The sequence below is a fragment of the Apostichopus japonicus genome, chromosome 12 (genome assembly GCF_037975245.1).
Source record: "Apostichopus japonicus isolate 1M-3 chromosome 12, ASM3797524v1, whole genome shotgun sequence".
Classification (NCBI taxonomy): Eukaryota; Metazoa; Echinodermata; class Holothuroidea; order Aspidochirotida; family Stichopodidae; genus Apostichopus; species Apostichopus japonicus.
The window spans coordinates 26,631,768-26,650,880 of NC_092572.1; the positions used below are offsets into that span (position 1 = coordinate 26,631,768).

At 37.9% G+C, this 19,113-nt stretch overlaps 1 protein-coding gene and 1 non-coding gene across 2 annotated transcripts; one reads left to right on the forward strand and one right to left on the reverse strand.

The window, feature by feature from the left end:
• Positions 1-263: 263 nt before the first annotated feature.
• LOC139976718 (transmembrane protein 192-like) lies at positions 264-18,617 on the reverse strand. Its single transcript, XM_071985382.1, has 6 exons — positions 18,460-18,617; positions 17,744-17,896; positions 11,220-11,475; positions 8,774-8,932; positions 5,872-5,980; positions 264-1,812 (listed from the first exon to the last, which is right to left on the reverse strand). The coding sequence occupies exons 1-6, from the start codon at positions 18,493-18,495 to the stop codon at positions 1,668-1,670; spliced, it is 858 nt and encodes a 285-aa protein (XP_071841483.1). The 5' UTR covers positions 18,496-18,617; the 3' UTR covers positions 264-1,667.
• A 183-nt stretch (positions 18,618-18,800) lies between these two features.
• On the forward strand, positions 18,801-18,872 carry Trnam-cau (transfer RNA methionine (anticodon CAU)). The gene has a single exon. It is a non-coding gene; the product is annotated as a tRNA-Met (tRNA).
• The last annotated feature ends 241 nt before the right edge of the window (positions 18,873-19,113 follow it).

A 19,113-nucleotide genomic window follows, 5' to 3' on the forward strand; every position in this document is an offset into this window, starting at 1 on the left:
GGGACTTCCCATAGGGTTCAGACACAGACCGGCACATGCAACTATACTTACAAGTTACCTCGCAAGTCCCCATTTATACACCTGAAGAGAGGCAATGGAGATAAAGTGCCTTGCCCAAGGACACATGCAATGATCGAGCCAGGACTCGAACCTGTAATCCTTCGATCACAAGTCCACTGCCTTAACCACTTGACCACAACGCCCTCTTCATACTATTAACCTGATTCTGATGTCTGCTTCAGCAGTCGATCAAAGTTAACACCTTTATTTTAACACATTATTACCCAACTCACCAAGCCAAATATTTTTGTTATTATTAAATCGATCTAACAATTCACATAAGATCATTTAAGAATTTCTTTTTTTTTCCAGAAAATTACCCAAATTAGTACTTTCTACAATAAGTAAATAATTAATAAACCTTGCAGCCAAATTCTTCATTCTTGGATGAAGTTTTCGGCGTTTATCGAAAAGCTAGCGATCAATACAAATATATTTATACAGAATCAAACAGAAAGACTTTTAAATTTAAGAACTTTGCATATGCTATAATCATTCTCCAAAATTACAATCAACATCTTCTTTTTTCCCTATTTTTTTCCTTCAAAATTGTATTTGATGCACAACACAGATATGCACTGGGCACATGAATCAAAGGAGCTGAACATATGCAGACAAGAAGATTACACTTTTTGATATTTCTGGAAGAACCTTGATCCACTTAAATTTGCAGATAATCTTCAACATAGTGATTACAAAATGTTAAACTACCATTTTTACATTTTTTTCCCTTTCTATTCCCTTCCTTTAATTCGACTGCATTTCTTAAGTAGTGCTTAGTTTATTTGAGCTTGGAAAACTTTCATCACTGCATGAAACAGTATGCACAAGGGTTTCTCAACGTGATGAGATGTCTTCAACTGGAGCAGGTGAATCGTCAACATGATGACATATTGAAATGCGTCTTCAAGCAGAGGAAGCGATGCCTCAACATGATGAAATGCCTACGGCTGATTTTTCCAACGTGATGAGATATCGTCAACACTGGACCGGATGTATCTCCAACACGATGACACTCTTAGCTCTGTCTCGGACCAGACGAGGCAAATCTCCTGGTGAGACGTCTTCAGACTACCTTAAGCAACTTCGCAACATGATGAGATGTCTTCAACAGGTGAATTGTAAACACGATGACACTCTGAGCTCTGTCTCCGACCAGTCGAGGCAAATCTCCTGGTGAGATGTCTTCAAACTACATTAAGAAAATCTCAACATGATGAGATGTCTTCAACAGGTGAATTGTCAACATTATGACACTCTGAGCTCTGTCTTCGACCAGTCGAGGCAAATCTCCAGGTGAGATGTCTACAAACTAGAGTAAGCAAATTCTCAACATGATGAGATGTCTTCACCAGGTGAACTGTCAACATGATGACATGTGCCTTCAACCAGAGCACGCAAATCCTCGCCATGACTGGTGTACAAAACGTCAACAGATCAGGCAAATCTTGCAACATGATCAGACACTCCTTCGACTGGAACAGGCAAAATCTTCATGTATACTCACTGCTATAGGAATGCAGAACCTTCATCGAGCAAAACTGTGTCTTCAACAAGAAGCAGCCTTTGCATTTATTTTATCCTGATCTTTTTTTTTTTCTCCCCCGTCAGCTGATACTGCTCAACGCCTGTGACTGGGCCGTTCCATTTTTCAGCTTCACGATTAAGTTGTTCAGGTAAACGGTGTGTTGTTTCAGGTAGTGGATCAAGTCTGCCTGCTTCTCCAGGAGGTTGTCGACATAATTTGTATCCCTGCATGGAGAAATGGAACAACCCGGTAAGAGTATCATCATGTAACAATCGGAAACTTTGAGGAAAGTTTAATGGACTGTCCAGCGGGTAAATATTTATTTGTGAATATATTGAAAGATGGACAAAATCTTAGCATCCTTATGATATTTGCACAAACACACACACACGTTTGTATTACATTCAGACCAAGGACCCCATTGTATTTTCCATTGTTCAAATACACGTACCCTACGCTTAACAATACCCCATACAATAGAATTCTTCCGAGGACGTGGTGATTCTTAGAAATCACAACCGAGGACCTGAAATTCTTTTGTTCAAGTCCTCGGTCAGATAGCAAAACAAACGCACACGCCTTCAAACAAACAAACATTCCTTCCCACCAATAACAACATTTGAAAGTTGACCCATTTTGTATCAAACTTTTAAAACTTGAAGCAAGCAGGTTTCCATATCTAGAATCGCAATGACGCAGCTTTTTGCAAAGTATCAAATTTTTCTTATCGAAAATTGTGATGCATGACAATATCAATATTTCACATATGTTAGTGTATCATGCAACATTATTTCCCCTTCTAAAGGAGAAGTTTGGAACCCTGCCCAAAACAAATGGAGCAACATTAAAGAAAAAAGAGAGAAGTTCACACTACATAAAACCTGTGACAATTTCAATTAACTGTATAACACAAAATTTTACAGGTAGGAAATGAGAAAATTGAATGCCAACCAGGAAGAGCTACTAAAGAAAAAAAATGGTCCACTTTTCATATCGGTCACAAAATAAAATTTATGCCCCCCCGGGATTCTCCTCTCTTAGCTATCCGATAAAAAAATCATGTTTCCTCATGCACGAGACATCTTCAGTGATTGACTTGCAGGAAAAATAAATATATAACAGACTTGATGACTTGAAACGTCCTTTCATCTTGCCGATGGATTTAAAACTGGTCTGAAAAATCCGATTCAGAGGTTTCCGCTTCCCGAGAGATAAATGTCTCGAGTATCGAAACTCATTTATGTCATAGCATCGATCGAGTACTTCAAAAGGGTGCTAAACATATGATTGTTTGTATGTATGTATGTATGGGTGTATGTATGTATGTATGTATGTATGTATGTATGTATGTATGTATGTATGTATGTATGTATGTATGTATGTATGTATGTATGTATGTATGTATGGGTGTATGTATGTATGTATGTATGTATGTATGTATGTATGTATGTATGTATGTATATGACCCCAAAATCCAGCTAGATATGCTATAACAGCAATGATTAATTGCAAACTTACAACTTTTGATCAGTTCTCTGGCAGTTTTGAAATAACTATTTTCAGAACAAAATTTGATAACAATGAGGGAGGCAATGTTTTTCCTTTTTGTTTTGGCTTCAAATGTTTTCAATGAATTTCTGGTTTAATGTTGGATGCTTCCTACTTTCGTCTCCTAATGTTCATAAACGAAAAAATGGATTTGTTTGCAATTAACACAGAATGTTCACATACTTAGAATGTACACGTACATAGAATGTACACAGAATGTACATTGCCGGTGCGTACATCTATAAATGCAAACAAGTAGAATACGATAAATAAATAAAATGTCAAATGTGAATGTCTTCCTCGAGGGAAAGGTTCAATGACATTCATAACTACAGAGGAGTAAATATTTATGTCAAGGAGCGAAAAGAGGAAATGCTTACAGAAAGAGGGGGGGAGGGAGCAAGCGATGTATGAATGCAAGAAAGGAATGGAGTGTAGTCGCCCACCCAGAGAATGACGTATCAGTGCGTGGGATCAATTTACTAGCAAGAAAGGAATTGAGTGTATTCCCCCATCCAGAGAATGACGTATCAGTGCGTGGGATCAATTTACTAGCAAGAAAGGAATTGAGTGTATTACCCCATCCAGAAAATGACGTATCAGTGCGTGGGATCAATTTACTAGCAAGAAAGGAATTGAGTGTATTACCCCATCCAGAGAATGACGTTTCAGTGCGTGGGATCAATTTACTAGCAAGAAAGGAATTGAGTGTATTACCCCATCCAGAGAATGACGTATCAGTGCGTGGGATCAATTTACTAGCAAGAAAGGAATTGAGTGTATTCCCCCACCCAGAGGATGACGTATCAGTGCGTGGGATCAATTTACTAGCAAGAAAGGAATTGAGTGTATTACCCCACCCAGAGGATGATGTATCAGTGCGTGGGATCAATGCACTAGCAAGAAAGGAATTGAGTGTATTCCCCCACCCAGAGAATGACGTATCAGTGCGTGGGATCAATGTACTAGCGCCGGAACGGGTCAGTTTGTGACAACAGAAGGCTGCAATGGTGTACTGGGTGGTATTAAGGTACCCACACAGAATAGGCGTAGCTATTGTAATGTACCCACACAAAAATGCGTCAGTGTGTGGCATTAATGTACCCACGTAGGAATGCATCAGTGTGTGGTATTCATATACTGAAAGAGAAACAGACCAGTGTATGGTAATGCACCCACACAGAAATAGCTAATATGTAGTACATATATGTGTATATATATATATATATATATACCCACACAGAAATGGCTAAGTGTGTAGTATATACATATACCCACACATAAATGGCTTAGTTTGTAGTATACATATATATATACCCACACAGAAATGGCTAAGTGTGTAGTATATACATATACCCACACATAAATGGCTTAGTTTGTAGTATACATATATATATACCCACACAGAAATGGCTAAGTGTGTAGTATATACATATACCCACACATAAATGGCTTAGTTTGTAGTATACATATATATATACCCACACAGCAAGGCTAAGTGTGTAGCATATATATGTACCCAAACAGGGGTAATGGCTTAGTGTGAAGTATGTTTGTAAATACCTTTAGTGTGGTTTCTATTTTACATACACAGAAAATGGCTTAGTGTGTAGCCTATATATATGTAACCACACATAAATGGCTCAGTGTGTAGCCTATATATGTACCCCCACAGCAAGGCTAAGTGTGTAGCATATATATGTACCCAAACAGCGGTAATGGCTTAGTGTGAAGTATGTTTGTAAATACACTTTAGTGTGGTTTCTATTTTACATACACAGAAATGGCTTAGTGTGCAGCCTATATATATGTAACCACACAGAAATGTCTTAGTGTGTAGCCTATATATGTACCCCCACAGCAAGGCTAAGTGTGTAGCATATATATGTACCCAAACAGCGGTAATGGCTTAGTGTGTAGTATGTTTGTAAATACACTTTAGTGTGTGGTTCTATTTACATACACAGAAATGGCTTAGTGTGTAGCCTATATATATGTACCCACACATAAACAACAAAAAGGAGTTTAACCCCTGATCGACCTCACAGGAGGTCTAACGCACACATAAATGGCTCAGTGTGTAGTATGTAGGTACATGCACTGAGATGGCTTCAGTGTGTGGTTTCTATTTTCATACACAGAAATGGCTTAGTGCATATTATGTTTGCAATAAGACAAGAAATGGCTTGTGTGTGGTTTCTATATACCCCAAAAGGAAATGGATCCTTGCTCGGTATTAATGTAACCATGTTGCAATGGATAAGAGTGTAGTATAACCTAAATGTACCCAGATGGAAATAGCTCTTAGTGTTGGGTATTACATTACAATGGCCTGTCAGGATTGGTGAGTGGTACTGATGTAACCATATAGAAACAGTGTGGTAAAAAAGGAATGTATTGACATGTGTGTGGTATTAACATTACTGCAACCCCACTCAGGTTATGGTCCATTTACATTGTCATACTTGTGATGTGGTAGGCTGTTCAAGCCTATGCTTATAATCACACAATTGCCTTCCGTACCTGAAAGCCAATGTCTGGTATATTGGTTTTGGTACATGAACTTTTGTCATACTTGTGATGTGGTAGGGAGTTCAAGCCTAAGCTTATAGTCACACAATTGCCTTCAGTACCTTAAACCAACGTCTGGTATATTGGTTATGGTACATGAACTTTTTTCATACTTGTGATGTGGTAGGGAGTTCAAGCCTAAGTCACACAATTGCCTTCCCTACCTGAAACCAACGTCTGGTATATGAATGCTAGGCTGCATGGCGGCTGCAACAGCTTCTTCCTGCTCGACATCAGGCTGCTCACGCCTCTTGTTGAATTTAAACACTTTGACTAAATGCGTAGGATGGAAAATAAAGAAAAGAATAGAACATTGGTTTGAAATTGATTAATAAGTTAATTAATAAGCTAATTAGAAAAACAGACTCCAATGCAGCTACGTAGGCTTGATCACTTAAGTCATTTGAAAGAGACGTGAACTTTAACAGAAGAGTGAATTACTTTAGAAGCCATAGTCTTAATTGATTTTACGACTCAAGGCAGAAATTACAATAGAAAGGTCAAAGTTCAACAGGAAGGACAAATTAGTTGTACAGCTTCCTGGTAAATAAAATCTACATGAATTGTTTACATTCCCAATACTTTTAACAAAACTGTTTTTGGTTATAAAATTGGTATCACCCACCCTACCCCTCCCCTACTACTACTTCTTCCCTCTGCGACACCCATGTATACCCCATTGCACCCCCTTTCTCTAGCGCATAAACCCAAACCTCACAACGTCTTTCCCAAACAATTCTTGGCACTGGACAATTATTTTGCTTTGACCTATTTTTTTATTTTTTTTTGGCTGTAATGTTGCTGGCTTCCACTGTTAACTGTAACACATTACAATGATACTATAACAACAAGCAGCAACATGAAATAGTTCATGAAGAGTTTGCCATGCCAGTCCCGATTCATTCCCCTTTCGCAAGAGTTGTTTGTAACAAAAGCAGTGGCCTTTCAAATTAGTCGTTAATGAATAACAACTCGCGCCTAACCCAATTAGGAAGAGCGACGAAGACCTTTCTTCCGGAATCAGAAATTAACGACTTTGCACGGTGCTGGTAAAAGTGATACCATTTCCCATGCGGGGTGTAACACAGCTGATGTATACAAAGGAAATCGTGAACGTTGTTAGAAAAAAAAAAAAATTACCGTCTTCTTTAAACAAAATAGAGGGCTTTTGGATGGGAGAGTGGAATGAGAGGGATGAAACATGGAGTCGCACGGTGGCACCGTTGCTGTTAATAACGCAAACTGACAAGACGGACTTTCCCCCAAGGTCGATTGCAACGTCGAAGTCCAATTGGATGTACTTATGGGAAAGACGACGGTTGCACTTTTTGTGGAGGTCAGAGAGATGGCTCCAGTCAAAATTGGATCAGGCGGTCTGCTTCTTATCTCGGGTCAAAATAAATCGACTGGCCTCTGATATGAACTAAGTGACCTTTTCACTAAAAGTGTGGTTTAAAACCAATCGGCAGTGGTGCTAGGATTGAAAAAAAAACTGAGCCTCTTTTTATAGAGGGACTTAGCAGTTAAATGTGTAACTTCCATCAACAAGGCAGGCTTGGAGACTTGGTAAAGATGGGAATTGTGACAAACAACATTGGTGACTTTTCGTTTTAGTCTGGGTTTGTGGGAGTCATGAGTAAAATAACCTTCCTCTTTCACCCAAACCTACCTCAATACTGACTCATTTCCCATTTTCTATGTTTTTTTATTGTCCTACAGAAAACATTAACAGTGCAGTATCATAATGCAATGTCTCGACTGAGATACTTGCAAATGTTTCGACCAAACCTTGTCTACGAACGACATTGATGGCTTGGTTTCGCAAGATTTGATTCTACATCAGAGGTTTGGTTTTGTGAGACAACTTTCGGTAATAAACATCCTACCCCTCCACTCCCCTTCCTTCCTCTCCCATCTCCCTCTTTCACACTTCCTCCAGCCCACTCAAGTTTCTTAAATTTTTGATTGCCCAACCAAAAAAAAAATTAACAGTACATAAACATCTCTATAATGTTGATTTCCTTAAAGGGATATGCAGCACTTCAATGGAACCGAAAAATAGTTCATACTGTTACTTGAAAAAGACCCATCTCAATATCATAACTGGAGGTACGGTTGATTAAATGGAAACTACTTTGACAAGCTAAACCTTTGTTTCTTCCCTGGAATGGATCACAGTAGGAAGTCTGTGATGTCATAACTGCAAAATTGTAAACAAAATTATTCTACAAAAGTAGAGTACTTTGCTATTATAATCTTCTTGTTGACTTTATCCTTGAAACCTGGTACATTTATAAGGTTTGCTTTAGCTTTAAGGTTCTCTGTACAAAGAACTTCATCAAATTGCAACTTTTTCTTCTGTAGAATTATTACTTATACTCTGTGTGAGTAAATGATGTAAACATGACAAAGGAAGCCCCCCCAAAAAAAGCATTTGCATTTGAATTTTCTGAATTGCTGTGATGAAATCATTTACTTCACTGTTGCCAGATTCAATCACAAAATACTAGCAAAATTTGAAAAATTCATATCTTTGCAAAACAAAATGCTATAAGGATGTGGTTTTGATCTAAATATAGGAAATTACTAGCATTTTTATCAAGCTATCATCTTCAGCCAATCCATTTCAGTTCTTTTTACTAGAGAAGATAATGTTACTGCTATGACCGTACTATGTAACTATCATACCATTTCTGTAATGCTACAACTAAGGTAACTCTATGCAGCTAATGTAAAGTTGTTTGTGTAGAAGATAATGTTACTACTAAAATCTTGCTATGTAATATCATATCATATCAATAATGCTACAACGTCACTCTATGCAGCTATTTTTTGTTTGTTTAAAGGTATATACGCTACTATGAATGTTGTACAATCTTCTTACCATTCGACTATCAAGTTAACAGACCTATTTTTAGAAGGCACAACACCAACCATTCTTCACCCTTTTTGACTAAATTTGACTTTGTCCAACCAATCTTTGAATCACTTGGTATTGGGACATAAAGCTGTTAAGTAGAGTGCAGAAATGGTGATGAGAAAGTGAGGGAGTGATCATAACCTCACCTGCATATTTCATGCTTCCAACTGACGCTACGATACATTCCAGTAGCCCTACAGCTTGACAGAAGTAAACTGGTAACCCCCTGGGGCCTGACCAAGACTGGCCTGAACCCCAATTGAGGTCAAGGGTCACCATGAGACTGAGGAGAAAGATAGCATTACCTGCGAAAGAAAAGAGAATTACACCAGAGGAGTTTGAATCAAAAAAGAAAAACGAACCAGAAAGCAATTCGGCTTAGTGGTTTCTTGCCAAGTCTTTCATGAGAAATATTTAATGTAACACTGCGCACTACATTAACAAGGTTTGACCTCAAAATGACCTTTAACCTCCATAGATAACTAATAGAGTTCTGTTACTAAACTAACGCAAATCTGAAAATTAAGTTTGAATTTCATCCAAGCTTTCCTTTTGTAGACGACCAGCGATGGTCCCGACTGTCCTCAAAAATCAGTAAGATAACTTGCACGGAATAACAGGAGGACCTCTACATGCAAGCCGAAACAGTTAGGGTCCAGTCGGGGCTGTGGTGGGGTCCAGGAGTGAAGGCCCGGATAAAGGTAAACTTAACATATTTTCAGGCATTGATCTCTAGTGATCTCTCCATAAAACAATATGTATTTTTGTATTAATGAAGATATCCATTCAGTAGGACTTCATCCAAGCTTTTGCGCATGAAGTTGTTGCGTTCATTAGGTATTATGACAATGACCTAATTAATCTGACCTTTAACCTCCATGCAAAAATCAATAGGGCTCTTGCACGTATTGCTTACTAAGTTCGATCCACATGCTATGTATGAAGTCTATCAGCTTTACTTTTGAAGTAATTGGCTTTACCAGGAGTTTAGACATTGACATCAAATGACCTTTGACCTCCACGACAAACAATTAGCATCATATAATGACTAAGGTGAATCCACATGCCACATAAGAAGTCTATCCAACTTTCAGTTTTGAAGTTATCAAGTTTCACGAGAAATTTAATACTACTTCACTTTTGAAAGAACTCATTCCCAACATTGGCAAGCACTAAGAAATTCTGATATTTTATTATTTAGGAGGTATTTTAGGATGACTTTAGGTACAAAATTAATATTTTTATATTATAAAATCATAAGAAACACTGTTTATCAGTTCAGGATGTATTTCCATGCTACTGCTGAGTTTTGAGAAATGACACTTCTGAGGTTCATCAATTAAAAGTGACTGAAGTATAAAGTCTAGTAAACAGGTCATTAGGGCAGTTCCCCAGATACAACACATAACTCAATAGGAAAACAAATAACTATCATAGCCTCGAATAGCATGCCTACACTGCAGTACAATTCTTTTCTAAGTACAAATCAGGGATGCGCTCAAAAATATTTGAGTGCCGGGCGGATTTGTGCGTTAATGTGATCCACGTCCTGGGGGAGGGGTCTAAGGGGTGGGGTGTCCCCCTCTCCTTTGGCAATTTTTTTCTTTTTCCTGTTCTGGAGCTAACTTCTGCGAAAAGTATTCTCCCATATTACGGTAACGGTAAATATTGTTAAATTAATCATCAAAAATAGTGCCGGGTGGAAATGTTTTAAATTACTGTTTGTGCTGGGCGGCATTCAGAACTGCCGGGCTCAGCTGCCCGGCGTGAGCACATCCCTGACGAATATTTTTGAATGTCACCCAAGGATGATGATCTGTAGTTCACATGAAGTTAAAAGAACATTTCTTTGGTTGAGTTATTTAGACTTTATAAAACCAAGGATTAACACTAAACCTACAGTCCTGCACTGAGCAGATAAGGTCGTCATCGATTCAGCCTTAAAGGAGTTTTCCAGAGATTAAGCATATTTTAATGGTGTATATCTTGAAAAAATAAAATTAAAAAAACTAACAGCTACAGAATCAAGACTAGCACTGAAATTCTTTTTTTTCTTTCTTTTTCTTGAGACTATGATTATATTAAAACTATATTCATTTTGCCTAAGGTCATCTTTGACATTTCAGCTTGTACGATCACTTTTTAAGTTTCCCTCCCAGAAAATACGGTGAAAACTGTCCCTCTCTCATCGTTCTCCTGACAGGAGCAACGAATTCTTAGTTTGTCCGGGTAAATTCTAGTTGACGCATCTCTCTCACTAAATTATTACATTTTAAAAAACAACTAAAACTGTCTTTATTAAATAAGCACTTGTAAAGTTTCTAGTTTCTTTTCCTTTGTTTAGGTGTTTTTTGGTGGGGGGTGGGGGGGGGGGTTGTGTGTGTTTTTTGTTGGTGACCTGGCCTCGATAAGCTCTACTTCTGCAAGGTCTCCCCCACTTCACATCATTTGTTTACATATCAATTGTTTGATTCCTATGGAATGTATTTGTATTTTATATTCAATTGTTAGATGTTCACTTTGTTTATTGTTATTTTGTAAAGTGGGAATAAATAGTTTTCAATTTCAATTTCTCTCCGTTTTCTTACTCACCGGCAGCGAATGTGTACGCAGGTATTCTCTTCATGCGTTGGGTGTCGCGATAAAACTCCAGGTAACCCTGACGGAGGGACTCTCTGTGGCGCATGTGAAGGTACCTCTCCATCAACGCCAGACACACAAAGACCGTTATCTGAGAGTAGACGATGACGGCCAGACCGTATCGCAGCTGCTTCTCCGGCTTATCGTCGGGGTGGAGAAACTTCTCAAAGACGTAAGGGAACAGAATGATGATCAGTAGAAATAAAAACTGGAAAAGAAACAGAAACAAAAAGATAGAGAGACTAAATAAGTCATCAATGCAGGGCTGGGTGTGGTTTTAAATTTAAGGTCATTAATACACTAGCTTTTTACATTCTATATCAGTATATAGTTGTCCACAGTTAGTTGGGACAATTTTCCAATGCGACAGCCACTCTATACTGTCCTCTCATGTCATGCTTCAAAGCACTCGTACTGACAGTAGAAGCAGTTCCGATTCTGTTATGTGATTCTAATGATAATACCACTCCATACTGTCCTATCATATCATGCTTCAAAGCACTCATACTGACAGTAGAAGCAGTTCCTAACCCTTTATGTGATTCTAATGCTAATACCACTGTATACTGTCCTCTCATGTCTTGCTTCAGTGCACACGTACTGACAGTATAGTTCCTATCCTTTATGTGACAAAATAAATTCATACTACTCATACTGTCAATACAACTGCTTCTAAGCATGAAATTATAAATTACAGTATGTAAATTGTCCCAAAATTGACATGGTAAGAGTTAGCATCACCTGTAGTGTGAGAGAACATTCTCGAGAAAATGTGGACCTTTGAGATTGAATGGGGGGGGGGGTGGGGTGGGGGGCTGAGTAGATATCCTAATTTTAATTTCTAATTAGTACATTTACAGCAAGATTTGTACTCTTGCACTAAAGGAGACACAGACCCAACCATTAACATCAGTCTAGGTGTTAGAGATGATATAAATAACTTTATACTCCAAATAATTTTATACTCCAATATTTTAATATTTTATGTACAAATACATACTTTGTAGACTTTATAATGTATATGAGGGCATTTATATATTTTTGTACGCTTTTTATTTTATTTTGTAGGTACATTTTATATTTTTGTTTATCTTTATATTATGAGTACATTTTCATTTTTTTGTACATTTTATAGGAACGTTTTCATATCTATGTATATTATTTTACGTCTTATATGTTGTTTACAATTTTTAATGTTTTGAGCTCTTGTTATCAACCAATTTCCATTGTATTTTTATATGATTGGCTGAATAAATATATCTATAAGTCTATAAAGCAGCTAAGAAAAATCTTCTTCCATTTGAAAGGTATCACAGAATTAACAATTTGAGTGGTACCATGCATATTTAATCTGGGTCAATGCTACGCTAATGGGCATTTGGGCCATATTTGGGGGCGTCTGGCGAGCCCTTTGCAGCAGAAAATTTGTCTGGCATGGGCCATTCAGTACTATGTGGCATTCATGCATTAAGTTGACATTGGTTTCAAGTGGTACCTCGTTCATTTGATCAGATGCATTTTTGGGCCCCCTTTAACCGGCCCCAGGGGCCACATGCAGCAGAGCGACCACGGCAGACATCCACTTTTGGATATACTGGGTTTTTCCACAAATGTTCCAATACTCAGATATTGGTACCTCGTTCGTTTGATCAAAGTGCACTGGGCTGCCGGTCTATGTGGGTCTCAGCTCTGGAGGGGGACAGAATTCCACGCCGTTTCGTTTATCTGTACATTTGTCACCATGTCGAATTTACAGTATCCTACGAGCAGTGTCAAAAATGAAGTTTAATAACATAAACAGTTCATTTTTACGTATATATTATATTTCAGGTGATAATTATTTGTCATAATTGGATCTACATGTAAAGAAAATGACTGCAGTTTACAGAGTCTTTTTGCTAAGACTACAAGTTGTAGAAAATGATGACGTCAAACCAAAAAGTTTGGCACGGAGCCATGGCCACAGAAAACGTTTCTGTGCGTATGCATCACGTATTATTCATTGCCGAGTTGACTTTGTTGTGTACGTAATCATACGAACCATCCACAGAAAGCAATACTACTGTATATCAACGAGTACGACACTATCATTACTATACCTTTCGATATTCGGTAAAACTACTTGATGTAAACTCTTACTAATATTTCTTACAAATTCTTGAAGTATTTCGCTTGAATGTTAGGCGTAGGTTAAGAAAAGAAGTGGCTCTGCGGACGGAAGTAGTTTTGCTTAAATCACGATATCTTGGCCTTTCGGGGTCTGGAATTTAGGCACAAGTTGTTCGCAATACCGTGTGAGATTCACGAAAGTAGCCTAGCCGTAGCGTTACGTAGTAAGACATAACGTTAACCTTACATTGCAATGTGACCTAGGCTAAGCTAGATCATAGATGGCAACCAGTTCGTCACCGAAAACGTTTTGGGCGGCACTGAGACAATTGCTCTGACCAGAATCTTGTCAGAGAAATTTCGTGGTATTTCTTTGTTTGTCATCCCATTTTAGAACATTGGGTTATGAATGAACATAAATGGACCACTGTCACAAAAAAAAAAAAAAAAAAAACGTAGAATGTGGAAGTTGTTTAGGAGGACTAAATCTGAATCTCTTTTGGCCAAGTTTAAAATTCATCAGCTGAAGGTAGAATGCTTAGTCTCTGATGCAAAATTGAATTTGGAAAAAAGCATTGCCCTAAAAATTAAGGATAACCCAAAGGCCTTCTTTTCTTATGTCAGGTCAAAGCAGAAAGTTAAAGATGCAATTGTTTCTCTTAGAGCACCACAGGCTGATAATATAGTTACTGATAGTCAGGATCTTGCAGATCTTTTGAACAACTATTTTGTGTCGGTTTTCACAAGGGAAGATACGAGTAGTATTCCAGATTTTCAGGGGGGCAGTGATAGGCCTAAACTGGATACGGTCTTATTTTCGGTTGAGGTTGTCTTAAAGGAGCTGCTTCGTCTAAATGTTTCTAAAGCTTCTGGACCGGATGCAATCCATCCGTATTTGTTGAAGACTTTTGCACACCATTTCTGCGTTCCACTCTCGTTGGTTTTTAGTAAATTTATGGATGAAAGTTATGTTCCTAGGGACTGGAGATGTGCTAATATTACCCCAATTTTCAAGAAGGGTGATAAGTCTAAGCCCTGTAATTATAGGCCCGTTAGTCTCACTAGTGTAGTTTGTAAGGTCATGGAGTCTATTGTTAAAAGGTCTATGGTCTGTCACTTCAGCAGTCAGTCTTTGATCAGAGAGTCTCAACATGGCTTTTGTCAAAAAAGGTCTTGTCTCACTAATATCCTTGAGTTTATGGAAGATGTAACAAGTTCACTTAATAGGCAGAGGTCTGTAGATGTTGTGTTCCTGGATTTCCAGAGGGCCTTTGTTAAAGTTCCCCACCAGCGTCTTTTACTTAGGCTGAAGAGCATGGGTATAATAGGGAATTTCCTGTCTTGGATCGGGAATTGGCTTGGTAATAGGGAACAGAGGGTGGTAATTTAAGGCTGTGCTTCTTCTTGGCAGAACGTTACTAGTGGGGTTCCACAAGGGTCTGTATTGGGTCCCTTGTTTTTTGTTGCCTATATAAATGACATCGACGGAGATATTTTGTGTAAATCTAAGAAGTTTGCTGATGACACCAAATTGTATTCTGAGGTCTCTTCCAAAAGCGATTCTGAGAAATTTCAAGCGGATTTGGATAAGATTTTTTCCTGGTCTCAGGGGTGGCAAATGCTTTTTAATATTGATAAATGTAAGGTAATGCACATTGGTAGTAGTAACCAAAAGTTTACATACAATCTTAATGGTGTGGAGTTACAGGAGGTCTCTGTTGAAAGAGACCTAGGTATCTACATTGACTCATCTCTGCAACCTTCTAAACATTGTCTTGAAGCTGCTAAAAGTGGTAATAGGGTTTTAGGTATGGTCAAGAGGAACTTCAGTTTTCTGAAAGAGGACATCGTAGTTAGGCTTTATAAGCAGTTGGTTAGGCCTCATCTGGAGTATGTTGTGCAAGCTTGGAACCCTTACTTTGCTAAGGATAAGGAGGTACTTGAAAAAGTCCGGAGGAGGGCTACTAGGATGATTAGTTCCTTAAAGGGGGTTCCTTATTAAAGGCGGTTACAACTGTTGAATCTCACCACACTGGAGCTTAGGCGGTTACGTGGGGACTTGATCCAGGTTTTCAAGATTGTGTATGGTTTCGACAATTTATCCTTTACCGACTTTTTCTTGTTTGCTAACAGTAGTTGTACTAGAGGTCATTGTCTTAAACTCCAAAAGTCGCATAGTAGGATTAATATTCGGCATAACTTTTTTTCTAATAGGGTTGTGAATGAGTGGAATGGTTTGCCTGAGAAAGTTGTACTTGCAAGTAGTGTGAATGGGTTTAAGAATGCTTTGGACAAGCACTTTAAGCACTGTAATCGGGTCTGAGTGTCTGTGTCTTCAGTTTTTTTTTCTCTCTCTATAGGGTCCTTGATGGGGACTTAATTGTCCCTCCTGATCCTTTTTTTCTACTAAACTAAACTAAACTAAATTATGCTAGGCACCCTGGTAACTAATTCTAATCTTAGTCACTCATACTTCATAAGCCTACTCAGCATGTTACTTGTACCTGTTACTGCCTAGGCAATGTACAGTAAGTTCCAACTCTAAAATTAAAAGTAATATAATAAGCTCGGCCTCAGTTAGGCCTAACCTAGCTAAGACTGGTTTGTGGTGCATCGTGTACACCTAGCAAAATAGCCTAACGTTAAGTAGCGTATAAATTGTATAAATTGTATAAACTTTATTTTTTTAGTTGCATGATTTAAATCTTTATTACGGCAGTGGTAAACGTAATGTAGACTAGGCCTAAAAGTAAAAATATGTTAGGCCTAACAAAATTGAGGTGGCACTGAAGAAATCATGGGACATTTAAAGTCAGGAAGGGACTTTCTCTAATACTTTCCCAGATTATTTTCATCATCTTGGATTTGGTTTCCAAAAATTGAAGAAGAACATACAATGTACATGTTTACAAGTGAAAAATAAAAGTTATTTCCGCACCAGATGTTCGTTAGCGGAAAGTGATCAGTGGAAAGTATGGGATGCCGAGAGTAACAGAAACTGCCTAAGCGTAGATTCTAATCATAGTAAAAATACTACTAAAGACTTCAATTGAAGGGTAATAGCATATGAAATCAGTCTCACAAGTAAACTTCTGGCAGGAGCTTTACTTCCCAAACATAATGACGCATTACAGGATTAGCCCCATGAGTAATGGATGTTGCATTTTTTGAAAGTTACACCAATGAATTATTCATGAGCAGCAAAACAATTTCCCTCTCTGGGATAAGAAATTTGTGAAAATAAAGGTAGCCACCTACAACATTTTCCAAATTCTGTCCTGTTTACATTGGTTAATTGAGATTTTGCCATCACCCCAGGTTAGAGGCTCACCAGAATATAGCCCAGACTAGGCCTTAAACAGCCACTGGTCCAATTTTGTATGTAGTATGTGATGCTGGTTCAATTTTACCTACTGTGTGTACTGTATCACACAGTACTCTGCACCTGTACAATGCAGAATATAACCCACACTAGGCCTTAAACAGCCACTGGTCCAATTTTTATTTGGTATGTAATATTGGTTCGTTATTACCTACTTTGTATACTGTTTCAAACAGTACTCTGCACCTAAACACTGTGTAGACACAATGCAATTTGCACATTGTATACATTTGGATGGGTTTTATGGGAGGGCATCTTTCGTACGCAGTTGCCATAATTGACGTAAAGCATCATAGCAGCACCGTAGTGGAACTCATATGATCATACGAACGAGTGGGAGGACATAGTCTTCTGGTTATAGATTTCCTTCGTCTATTACAATAGTTTGCTTCTTTTTCTGTAGTTGCGTAGGGTTTTGCAACTGCCGAATCTAACACATTGAATCTTCTAATAAGATCTTAGAATGATGATGGCATGGCATTGGTTTCAATTTCAATATTGTTATTAAACTTTCTTTATTGAAAATATGAAAGAAAAGCAAAAGAGTAAAATCGAAAGGTTTCTGATCCTGATTGCTCTATAACATCACAGATTTACAATATGACAGTTCCCAAAACTTTCAAACCAGCATATCTCCCAAATGGGAGGAGACTAATTATTTTCTCTCTTTTTCTCCTGTATTCCCTGCTCTCCAAAGGACTTCTTTTCCACAAGTTTGCTGGTTCAAATTGATTAGGCTCTAATGTTAATATTGTTATGCTTGATTGACTAATTGAAATAAAATAAAGGCTCTGGTATTTTCTGCAAGTAGACACTAAGTACTAAAACAAATTATCTTGCCACATCAACTACTCATCTTTTCATTCGTGCACCAATATGCATCATTTGATTCATTTAGAATATTATTTTAATAATCATAACCCTGTATGAATTATTTCCTGCTGTAAATCATAAATGTGTTTATATTTTTATATTCATCACTTACAATTAGTATCATCTGTAAGACAGCCACAAATACGGTTCTAATTGGCTTAGAGTTTGATTCCCCACTGCTGACAAGATGGACATCAGATACAAGAAGCACTTCTTCGTCATCGTGTGTTTCACCAGGGTTCACTTCCTGGTCAAAAAAGTATGCCTGTGTAGAAGGAGGAAAGGTCTTGGTTCCAACACACTATTCAACAAATGAAATTACAGACTTCTACAAGTCCAAAACATATTTTATAGCTTAGTTTGAGGTTACATCTAGTAATTAGAAGGCTCAAACCCTGAAGCGCACTGTGTGAATGTGATACAGGGATAATAAAGCCCAGTTTATCTTGTGAATGCTTTCAAAACCATGCTTACATAAAACTCTTCATATAAGTGGGCACAAGTAGATATATTCCTAGCTGTTATTATAAGCATATGTTTTGAATGTAAGGCTAGACACAGTGCCTTCATTAAATTGTGATCTAGTTTCTAACGTCTAGAATAACTTGTCCAAGTTCGAACTTGACTAGAGTCTACAAAAAATAGTGTAGGCATGGATTGCGCGAAATAAATCGTGCATTCGGCATACTATATCTTTCACAGTAGGTTAGTGTTAGCTTGTATTGGAATATAATAATTAAGTTGTAACTTAGAAAATACAGATCATAAAAAGGCCTCGTTCACTTCATAAAGAGTGTTTGTAAAAGTGTATTGAGAATTCAAGCAAACCCCTTGTCTTTCACCGTCTGTACCGAGGCTAACCATCTCTGAAACACATTCGGTAGACTAACGTTAGTTGTTTTCCCAACTGCTGAGCTGAGACTGGGGCGCGTGACGTCTCAATTGCGTCATCGAAATGTTGAACTTGGTGCGAAATTAGTGTTACTAAAGAATCCCGAGCAAAATGGCTTCTAGAACTACACGTAATGTATTAAAAAACGTAAATTGATTGGTATATAAGGAGTAAATACGATCTTTGTTGGATCAAAGTAAACCAACACTGAGTCTTCCAATAACGGGTTAAAAAATGTGAGGTATATATACATATTATCCTTCCCCTTTTCCCATCAAGCAGAGTGGCGCAGTGGAAGCGTGCTGGGCCCATAACCCAGAGGTCCGAGGATCGAAACCTCGCTCTGCTAAGTGGAAATTTTTTTCCTTTTCCATTTTTACCCCTGATTTTCTTCTCCTGTTGAAATGATGGCGATCAATTCCTTTATCATTCATTTTGCTTTCAAAAGACTTCTTCAGGTATATTTATGGGTGTTAATTGACCAACAGATAACGAAAACAAAACAAATAGGATATTGGATTATTTTTTCCCTTTGGTATTTGGTTGACTATATCAAGATGTTCATCTGAGTGAAAGAAATACTTATATAA